General features: G+C 43.4%; 1 protein-coding gene across 1 annotated transcript; it reads left to right on the forward strand.

Moving 5' to 3' along the window:
• The first annotated feature begins 1,578 nt into the window (after nucleotides 1-1,578).
• Nucleotides 1,579-5,964, forward strand: LOC117057638 (butyrophilin subfamily 3 member A1-like). Its single transcript, XM_033168479.1, has 6 exons — nucleotides 1,579-1,762; nucleotides 2,449-2,469; nucleotides 3,202-3,222; nucleotides 3,559-3,579; nucleotides 4,480-4,578; nucleotides 5,373-5,964. Exons 1-6 carry the CDS (start codon nucleotides 1,579-1,581, stop codon nucleotides 5,912-5,914), a joined length of 888 nt encoding a protein of 295 aa, XP_033024370.1. The 3' UTR covers nucleotides 5,915-5,964.
• The last annotated feature ends 5,181 nt before the right edge of the window (nucleotides 5,965-11,145 follow it).

Genomic DNA, 11,145 nt, shown 5'->3' on the forward strand with positions numbered 1-11,145 from the left:
CAGGTTGGGGCAAGGCTGAGGGGAGGACTAGGAGTTCTACCTGTCCTTTGGGAGAAATGCTGCTCCCTTTCCTCTTCTGCACTTAGGCTCCCAGGATGCTCCTATGTGAAACACCTGCTTTAAAAAAATAGAGTAATAATACCTAACCGGTACAGTGGTGCCCCGCTAGACGAATGCCTCGCTAGACGAAAAACTCGCTAGACGAACGGCATTCGCTAGCGGAAGGCTGCCCCGCAAGACGAAAAAGTCAATGGGGCTGCCTCGCAAGACGATTTTTTTTAAAAGCGAAAACTAGTGGTTTGCATTGGTGCTTCGCAAGACGAAAAAATCGCTCTACGAAGACACTCGCAGAATGAATTATTTTCGTCTAGCGAGGCACCACTGTATGTGTATTTGTATTCTTGTTTTTCCAGAGAAACGTAATATTCCACAATATAGTGGGTCTGAAAGTGAGTTTCCTGCGTGAGTTACTCTAATATTGTGCTTCATGATATTTCAGTATTTCATAGTCCTCCTCCTCCTCCTCCTCTTTTCTTCTTTTTAAAAGTATGGCTAGAGAGTGTGTGGGGCTCCTGCCTCCAGGCACACATAATTCAATATAGCTAGACCTTCTCAGAGTACTGGGTTTTGAGGATGTACCTCTCTGCAGGGGAATTTTGCATGTTATATATGAGAGGCTAGGGTGGTGGGGGTTGCATGAAAATATATAAAATTTTTATGGAATACCACCAAGACCTGACATGCCCAGGGACATTGGTTTCTTATAAAAATTATTTATTAAGGAGAAAATACAGAAGAACTTCCTGTCCTCCAACACACAGTCTCAGTTTAATAGTAAAAGAAGAAAAATTGATATCAATTCCCCATTCAGACAAAGGACTCAGCTATACAGCTGCTAATCATTTGTTTCAAGTGCAATATACAATGTGACGCTAGATGGCAATGGTGAGCCTTATGGAAAATTCAATGTATTTTTAAAACACTTTAAAAAAAAGCATTTTCAGAGCGGTTTTTATATGTGTGTAGATTCCACCAAAGTCTTGCAAAATCTTTCAGGTTTGAACATGCAGATCCAAATGACTTTCTCCATTTTGCCATCCTATGTGGAGGGAGGTGTGGGGGGAATAGCTTGGGTCTGCTGGAACTTTGTGCATGCCCCAGAACTACATGCCTAGTTTGGTTTTGTTCTATGCAACACATGCTGTGTCATTGCCAAGCAGCCATTCTTGATCTTGACACAGTGATATTGTCATAACCTGCTGAGGAGAAATGACAACTAGTAGTGCTCTTTGTCTATAAAACAGAAAAGAAATGTAATTCTTTCTTTTCTTTCTCTCCCCCCCCCCGCCTCTTTTGCAGATAAATTGGTAGCAGAGAATGGTAAGTCTTCCAAAATCTTTCAGTAACTGAACATGCAGAATCCAAGTGGCTTCCTCCATTTTGCCATCCTCTGTATGTGTGTGGGGTGGGAGGGTTACTGAGCAGCTTGGGTCTGCTAGAACTTTGAACTTGCCCCAGAACTAGTTTGGTTTCGATCTGTACAAGTCCGCTCACCCCTCGGTGCGGTGGAATTGCAGGATGGCAAAGGCTTCCCTGGGACCCCAGTGGTGGAGTTGGAACAGTGGTGCCCTTTCTGACAGACAGTGGGGGCATAAGCCTCCTCCTGCCTATCAGGATCTGGATCCTAGCCTGCACCCTGCTTCGGCAAATGGGGAGGCAGGCTGGGACTCGGGCTGTGCTGGGGGTGGAGCTGACGGAGCGGGTAGGCTTCCCTTGGATCCGCCCCTTGCCCATTTAAGCTGCCCACATCTGGGGCACCACTTATTTGAATGTTGTGTCATTGCCAAACAATATACCACACATGCCACAACCACTTCATTCCCCTGTTTTCTTTGCACTTAGTCCAGAATTTAACCAGAAAGGGTGTGTTCCAAAGAGGAGACACACTTCAAGCTTTCGTATAATCATTTTTTCATCAGTTTTGGACATAAGGGGGTTTGAGCAGTTGCTAAATTTCATTTCGTATCCGTGCAGAGTTTTGAAAAAGCTGTCAGTGCTGATTTTCCTCATCTTAGAAATATATTATATTATGCTTTATAGTTGTGCTTGACATGAGTAGGTACTAACTTACCAGTATGCTTTTAGAATATATTTTTAATAAAATATTTGTTATAAGAATTGTTTTGATTGTGGTCTTTTGAGAAAGCGTGGCTTATTAAATCCACCCGCCCACCCACAAAATCCATTTACATATAGGATCTTCCAGGCCTTAGTGCATGGGGTGATCTGTGCAATGAATGTTGTGTCATTGCCAAGCAGCCATTCTTGGTCTTGACATAGTGATATTGTCATAACCTGCTGAGGAGAAATGACAACTAGTAGTGCTCTCTGTCTATAAATGAGAAAAGAAATGTAATTCTTTATTTTTTCTCCCCCCCCCTTTTGCAGATGCATTAAAGGCAAGGATTGGTAAGTCTTCCAAAATCTGTCAGTATTTGAACATGCAGAATCCAAGTGGCTTCCTCCATTTTGCCATCCTCTGTATGTTTGCTGAGCAGCTTGGGTCTGCCCCAGAACTATATCATACCCGTTAACATTTCTCTGATGAAAATAGGGGAATCATGTGTCTATATTGGTTTTGATCTGTCCAATGAATGTTGTGTCATTGCCAAACATCATACTTGGTCTTGACATGGCAGCTAGAAGTGCTCACTGTCTATAAATCGGAAAACAGAAAAGTGCTTTTGACACAGAAGACTTAAGAAAAAAACCACTGAGGCAAGCAATGCACCCACTTAAAATATTTCCCCCTTTACCCTCCTCCCCTCCATTTTGACTCAACCCAAACCAAAGGTTCCCTTCCTCTGATGGATGGAACGGGTATTTTATCTATCTATCTATCTATCTATCTATCTATCTATCTATCTATCTATCTATTATAAAATGCATATCCCAGAGGTATCAAAGCATCTTGCAACAATAAAATATACAATATGCAAATTTTAAAACATAAATTATACATTTCAAAAAAGAAGACTTCCATCAGTGGAAGGGGTCCTTTGGGTACAAGTCTTTGTTACTAATTCTAGATAACTTGATACGTGAAGACATTACAAACTGATTTTCTTGGAATTTGTTTTCCTTTTTTTAATTTGAATGAGGTTCTTCATTTGTGTAAGCCATGCAAATTTTCTTTTGCAGAAACCTTGAAGATTGAAAAAGGCAAGTAGTTTAACATTTTGTATATTTGTATATGTTTTGTGAAAATATATACTCCTCAATCATAAAAATACCACACATGCCACAACCACTACATTCCCCCGTTTTCTTTGCACTTAGTCCAGGAATTAACCAGAAAGGGTGTGTACCAAAGAGGAGACACACTTTAAGCTTTTGTATTATCAAATTTTCACCAGTTTTGGACATAAGAAGATTTGAGCAGTTGCTAAATTTCATTTCGTATCTGTGCAGAGTTTTGAAAAAGCTGTCAGTGTTTTCCTTTTTTTAATTTGAATGAGGTTCTTCATTTGTGTAAGCCATGCAAATTTTCTTTTGCAGAAACCTTGAAGATTGAAAAAGGCAAGTAGTTCAACATTTTGTATATGTGTTGTGAAAATATATACTCCTCAATCATAAAAATACCACACATGCCACAACCACTTCATCCCCCCGTTTTCTTTGCACTTAGTCCAGAAATTAACCGGAAAGGGTGTGTTCCAAAGAGGAGACACACTTCAAGCTTTTGTATTATCAAATTTTCACCAGTTTTGAACATAAGGGGATTAGAGCAGTTGATAAATTGCATTTTGTATCTGTGCAGAGTTTTGAAAAATCTTTCAGTGCTGCTTTTTCCTCATCTTAGAAGTATATTAAATTATGCTTTATAGTTGTGCCTGACATGAGTAGGTACTAACTTATGCTTTTAGAATATATATATTTTAATGAAATATATATTATAAGAATTGTTTTGATTGTGGTCTTTTGACAAACGGTGGTTTATTAATCAATCAATCAATCTATCAATCAATCAATCAATCAATCAATCAATCCACCCACCCACAATATCCATCTATATACAGGATCTTCTAGACCTTAGTGCATGGGGTGAAAAAGGTATGAAAAGAGCTTCTTTGAGCATTTAATTAAACACGATCTGAATCCGCCAGGGTTCTCACACTAAAGCTTCCCTGTATGTTCAGCTGAAATCAGGTTAAAGCCCCCTTTAGACATTCATGCTTATTGCATCAAGATCAGATAGGAACCCATGTACATAAGGAGGTGGGGGTGGGGGTGGGGCTTTCACATGCACCTCCTGACCCACCACACACTTTTACCACAGTGGAAGAAGGTTTGGGTCATACATAGTAAAGACCTATTGAAATGTAATTTAGTCGAAACTAAATTAAACCCAACTGATTTCAAACAGTGTGCTCTAAGCATGGTTAAATCTGAATCCAACCCATGGCATTGATTGATTAGGTTGTAGAATGAGTAGAAGTAGCCGTCACATTCTTGCCAATGAAACCTTTATCTTCATTCTTTTATTCCCAGAATTCTCAGATGCCCGCTTCTACAGAGGTGAGGAGGATGCAAAATCATGTGCAAACAGAATGGATATTGCAGAGAAACCAGCAACTTCTGTAAACTTCTGTTTGTTGACTAGGGCTTCTTTCTATCATCCTGTAATGTGTAGCTCAACCTGTGTGCTGCCAGATGGTGCTAGACTGCAAATCCCATCATCCCTGGCTATTGGTCATACTGTTTGGTGCTGATGGGAGTTGTAATGCAGTCCACCTACTGGACTAGTTTACTTTTCTAATACTGTTTGGCTCAAGAAAAGCACGAACATTTTTAAATGCACATTTTGAGGGGAAGTACTTTATACAATGTGTTTGTACAATAGGCATACAGGAAGGGTAGATCAATGTGGAAATGGACTGACAGGTAAGCACATGCAAAAGTGAGGATGAACACCTTGAATGTGACCAGAATACAATGTGCTTAGCACATTAAACAAATTGCAGATGGATAAAGCATAAGGAGATATGCTGAGGAATATAGAAGAATCACATTGTTGTAGAGAGAGGGTGAATCATGCAATGCAGAAAGCTTGGATAGAAATTTGTATTAGTCATAATATCAAAGAATCATAGAGTTGTAGAGTTGGAAGGGACCCTGGGGATCAGCTAGTCCAACTCCCTGCAAGGCAGGAATATGCAACTGTCCGGCAGACAGATGAGAGTGTGGTCCACAGACTGGTGACTTAAAAGAGAGATGTCCACAGACCGCCTTACTTAATTAATACGTTAACAATTTCTCAATCTTTCATTTAAGTCTGTGCTTTTGAATCAAGGCCTTTCTTTTTGTTGCAGCTGATGTGATCTTGGACCCCAGGACAGCTCACCCAAAGCTAAAAGTGTCCGAAGATGGCAAAAGAGTTTGGAACACAGGAACTGTTTCTAAGGTTTCTGACTGGGAGGAGCGGTTTGACTCCCGCACATTCATTCTGGCAAAAAGTGGATTTTCAGAAGGCAAACATTATTGGGAGGTGGAGATTGGTCAGAAGAAAACCTGGGACTTGGGAGTTGCCTCTGAAACTGCTTCTAGAAAGGGGGAGATCATCCTGTCTCCTGAGAATGGCTTCTGGGTCATAGGATGTGATGATGGGAAAGATTACTGGGCTCGGACAGAGCAATGGACCCGCCTGAAAGTGAATGGAAAGCTTACAAAATTAGGAATATTCCTGGATATTCCCGGAAGCTTATCTTTTTATGATGTCTACAGCAAAAGGAAATTGCACACTTATAAAACACTTGGTTTTGGGGAGCTCTATCCCTTCTTCTCCACAGGATCTGTGACTGCAGAGCTAGATAGTCCTCCACTGAGGATTCTTCCATGGAATTTGCAAGAGTGATTGTGGGTATAGAATGGGAAAACATACCAGCTAGCCCAGATATAGCTCAGAATTAGTGAAGCCCTTTAATTAAGTCAGGATAGTAGTATAAATCCAGGTGCCAGAAAATGAGAGAAACAGAGTGCAGTGGTACCTCTGGTTACGAATGGGATCCATTCTGGAGCCCCGTTTGTAACCCGTGACATCCGTATCATGATGTGCTTCGTCTGCGCATGTGTGCGATGCGAATCAGTGCTTCTGTGCATGCATGTGACGTCATTTGACGCATCTGCACATGCGTGAACCGCCAAACCCGGAAGTAACGTGGTGTGTAACCCGAACGTATGCACACAATGGCATTAACGAATTCCAGCATGTAAGAAGTAGAAATCATTCAAAGCCTATGGAATGTGGACAAGATACCAAGATCTACTTGAAAGGGAAACACTTTTATGGCTATCCCCAATAGAAACTAGTACACAAAAGACACTTAAAATGATGGAGAATTGGGGCAGATATAGAGACTTACTGTATTTTTCAGGAAATGTATGCAAATTGAAAAAGTTTGAAGAAATCCGAGAATGGGTATTGGTTTGGTTTCAATATTAATCAAATTAATGAGTAATTTAAAAAGGCGTTTATAGAATGAAGTTCTGCTTTTACTTGAAGGAAAATAAAAACTGATTACAAAATTGTATAAATTGATATTAGAATGGGAGACAAATGATGAAATGGTTAGATTAACAATGATTCAATGGGCTAAAGATGTGGGACATAATATAGAAATGAGTGCATGTGGAAAGTAGATGTGAAATTTACTGCTTGCTATGCTTTAAAAGAAAATTGAATGAAAATGATGTATAGATGGTACTTAACTCGTAATAAATTATTTAAATGGATAAGAAGCTTCCTAACAATTGCTGGAAATGTAAATAGGTAGATGGATCCTTTTTCATATGTGAACGAGTTCCTATGCCCCACAAATAACCCAGAGATGCATTTTAAATAAAAGGACACATTCTACTCATGTAAAAACACGCTGATTCCTGGACCGTCTGCGGGCCGGATTGAGAAAGCGATTGGGCCGCATCTGGCCCCCGGGCCTTCGGTTGCCTACACCTGATTTAATTACTGTAATTTGAATAATAATAATTTTAGAATTGTTAAATTTAAAATGTCAAGTTTTGGGTAGGCACAGGCCCACCTGCTGTAAAGGAGTCAGGCAATCACAGGCTGCTCAGAAAGAAGCCCTTCCTTGGACCCATGGGCGATCTTTCAAATTTTGGCAGCACCCCATGTGAACCCAGAATTTGGCACCCTGCCGCCTCTCACCTTCTGTTCTGCTCAATTCACTACGGGTAAAACACATACTCATAGACAAGCACACACTGGTATTCTGAAGTGCCCACCCTTTCTTCTTATGTATGAAAAAGAATCAGGGTGCAGTTTCCTGGTTCAGATGCAATAATCCTTTGCAAGAATAACAAGTGATATCCACTGGTAATCCCTACCACCACAACCCCCAAGAAACTCAAAACCTTTGCAGCTAATGACTTCACAAGAGGTTCAGCTTAAAGCCAAGGCAACACAAGCGGCAATGATCTTGGGGGGTGAAGGCACAGCCATGGTCAAAAAGGGTGGATAGAACCCGATGAAGGAAAAGGAGGTAGGGCCCCAGGTGAGGGCTGTTTAAATGGCCAGAGAGTGAACCCCAGGGAAGCCTTCCTGCTCCATTGGTTCTGCCCCCCCCCCGGCCCGGCTCATGTCCGAGCCTGCATCACCATTTGCCTATCCAGGGTGCAGGCCAGGATTCGGCTCTTGATAGGTGGTAAGAGCTTACACCCCTGCCACCTATTTGGACAGGGCACTAATGTCACTATTCCCTCGTTGAGGCCTAAGTGGAACCTCTGCTCTCTTGCAATGCTGCCACACCAAAACTACATTTCTCTTTTTTTAGTTTTAACCCCGCATCCCGGAATTTGCATAGGACTGTCTGGATGCGTCCCAGTAGTTCTTGAGCATCCTTGCCCGCGATTAACACATCATCAAAATACGGCAGGACACCTGGCAGGCCCCGTAACAGGCGCTCCATAAGACTTTGAAATATGCCAGGTGCCACGCAGACTCCAAACTGCAGCCTATTCACTTTAAAGGCACCCTTGTGTGTCACAATTGTCTGGATTTCTGTGGACGCTGGAGTCACTGGAAGCTGCTGGTATGCCTGTGCCAAGTCAATCTTTGCAAACACCTTGCCCCCAGCCAGCTTCGCTAATAGTTGGGACACTACTGGAATTGGATAAGAGTTGCCCCTGATGGCCTTATTAATCGTACATTTGTAATCCGCACAAATTCATATTTCCCCATTAGCCTTCAGGGGTGTGACAATGGGTGTTTCCCATTTAGCAGAGTCCACTGGTGAAAGCACCCCTTGCTGTATTAGCTTCTCCAATTCAGTCTCTATTTTAGGCTGTAGCGCAAATGGAACCCGCCTGGGTTTGAGGCGGATTGGCGCAACCCCCAGGTCCAGTTCTAAGTCAATTGGAGGCCCTTTATAACATCCTAACTCTCCATTAAATAGCTCCCCAAATTCCGTGTATAGGGTGTTAAATGTCTCGGAAGCTATCTGGACCGTGTTGAGCCCTGAGATTCCCAACCCTAAGGCCGGGAACCAGTCCGTACCCAGCAGGCTAGTGCGCTTCCCTTTTGCGATCACAAGCTTTAATACGGCCTCCCTCTCGCGGAACTGTACGTTCACTGCGCACATCCCCAAAATGTCTATGCGGCCGGCGGAATAGGATTGTAGAGTAGCCGGGAAGGGCTCCAATCTCGGAAGCTTACCTCTAGGGAATAACGATCTGGCCGTGTCCTCCGAGACGATGGAGAATCCGGATCCGGAATCCACCTCCATGTTACACGGCTTTCCTTCGATTAGAACCCGCACAGCTGGTTTCCCTTGGGCTGGAAACGGCACAGTTTTGCCCTTGATTTGCGTGAGGTAGTTGCAATCGTTGAGTTGGTGTGTCGCTGTGGATGTCCTCTGACCTCTTGGTTTCGCGGAACCCGACGTGCCACTCGACTTGCAGACCCTGGCTATGTGCCCCGTTTTCCCACAAGCATGACACGTTGCTTCTCGGAACCGGCACTTTGTTCTCTCATGTGATCCGCCGCAGCCAGGGCAGACCCCCTGCCGACCTTTATTTGCTGTGCTCTCCTGTCGCACCATCTCTATTCCCCGCACAGGGCTTTGGTTGGGGCTGACATCCTGGTTGTCCACGGTGTGGGTTGACTCTCCAGCTCTCTTTTCGGCTCGCTGGCCCGGGTTTTGCTCCTCTCTCTCAGCGCTTTCTGTCGCAATGGCCTCTCGGAGCGCTGTCGAGAGGTCCATGTCTTGTTTTGCTGCAATCCGCCTGCGGCCCTTGCTGCTGTGAAGACCGCACACAAACCGATCCAGCAGGGCCTCCTCCAAGTTGGCGAACTTGCAGTGCCTCGCCAGCTTTCTTAATTCGGTGAGAAAAACTGCTACTGTCTCTCCAGGTGGTTGTTGTCTCTTATGGAATTCGATGCGCCATGTCATCTTCGACGCTGTAGGATTAAGGTGATTCGAGAGGTGTTCCGTAATACTCGCGAACGACGCCTCCCGCAGTGTTGTGGGGGCCAGAATTGCCCGAGCCAACTCAAAGGTCTCTGCCCCGCAGCAACTCAGGAACAACGCCTTCTTTTTATCCTCATCAGTGACCCCTTTTGCAGCCACGCTGAATTCGAAACGCTCAAGGTAAGCATCCCAGGCCTCAGTTGCTCCGGGATGAAATGGTTCCATGAACCGTGACGCAGCCATCTTAGTGGACTGATCTGTCCTGTCAGTCACAGGGAGTCTTGTCGCCAGAATCAGGTCGCTAGGGTCGACAACCCTCAGGTGGCCTAATTCAATCCCATCCTCGTCGCCAGTATGTTGTGTCGTGGGTTCTGGTAGCAAGAAGTCCAGCAACACTTCTTAGTGAAAACAGCTCTTTATTGTAAGGAATAAGACAAGACTGGGGAATAGGGGGTAGGGAAAGCTCTATTTATAGACACATTGGGACAGAGGGAAAAGATACATTTTAGCGGGAACCAATAATATTCAAACTTTCCGGCGGGACCCAATCAGGCTGTGGATTGTGATTGTACACTTCAAATTGACCAATAACATTACTTTACCCGGCTGCCAGAATATCTTATTTAATACACAACACTTGCTCTACCCAGTTTTGCAGTAGAAACTGCTAGCATAGGGATCGAGGCCCTTTGGCATACACCTGGCCCATGAGGTCTCTCAATGCAGTCTTTATAGGCCATGGGGTGGCCTTGCAACATGGGGGTGGTTTGTGTGCATGGGAATGCATTAGCTCCATCTTGGTCATTAGCTGCTGGGATGCAGCCCCACTCATTTTATCCTGAAAAAATGTTTCCTATTTATGTCCTTAGAAGGAATTTTCAACCATGATTAATGTCTGAATCTTCTCTCTATCATGTTAACTAATTTACTAATTTTCCGAGGGGTTTCTGAAAGAGGGTTAAATGGGATAACGGATTAAAAGCTGCCTTTCTGACCATCAAATATTATCTTTAAGTAAATGTGCCCGAGGGTCAGAGATACATTGAATAGTTCATCATAAGTAATGGTATAAAAATTATACATCATTGACTTGTAGCTGCAGCCACATCTGAGGGTGTGCCTTTTGGGGAGGGGACAGAAACATGCATGCTGCAAATGTCCTGATCATTTCCATCTCATCTGTGAGAGAAGTAGAAGGACCTGAGCATCAGAAGAGCGGCAACATCAGATTGGCAAGCCAACTCCTGCTCTGCCCTGATGAATCTCTTCTGGATTCTCTGTAAGTTAGGGAAACTGAGAAGGGAATTCACGAATATGGTTATTAGAAACTTCCAGGGATTGTTAGAAAACACTTAAGCTACTCCAAAGAAGCTGAAGTAAAAATAGTAGGTTAGGAGAATTCTTAAATCATTGCTCTGCCCTTGTTGTTTCTCGTTAAAACATAGTGTCAACATATTGCATGAATGTCATTGCAGGTGCTATGTTTGCAAATCACTGGTGTTTGGGTGATGACAAAGATTCAGAGCTTTGCACTTCGACAGGTGAGTTTGAGCCTGTGCAAGCCTGTGCACACCAGTAAGTACCGGTATGTAAAGCAGTGTTTTTCAACCACTGTTCCGCGGCACACTAGTGTGCCGCGAGATGTTGCCTGGTGTGCCGT

The sequence above is a fragment of the Lacerta agilis genome, chromosome 14, assembly GCF_009819535.1.
Source record: "Lacerta agilis isolate rLacAgi1 chromosome 14, rLacAgi1.pri, whole genome shotgun sequence".
Taxonomy (NCBI): Eukaryota; Metazoa; Chordata; class Lepidosauria; order Squamata; family Lacertidae; genus Lacerta; species Lacerta agilis.

Coding starts and splice junctions, on each gene's coding strand:
- LOC117057638 (XM_033168479.1), top strand. CDS start 1,579: ATGGCAAAGGCTTCCCTGGGACCCCAGTGGTGGAGTTGGAACAGTGGT. Junction 1,763..2,448: donor GGGTGGAGCTGACGGAGCGG/GTAGGCTTCCCT, acceptor CCCCTTTTGCAG/ATGCATTAAAGGCAAGGATT. Junction 4,579..5,372: donor AGATGCCCGCTTCTACAGAG/GTGAGGAGGATG, acceptor TTTTTGTTGCAG/CTGATGTGATCTTGGACCCC.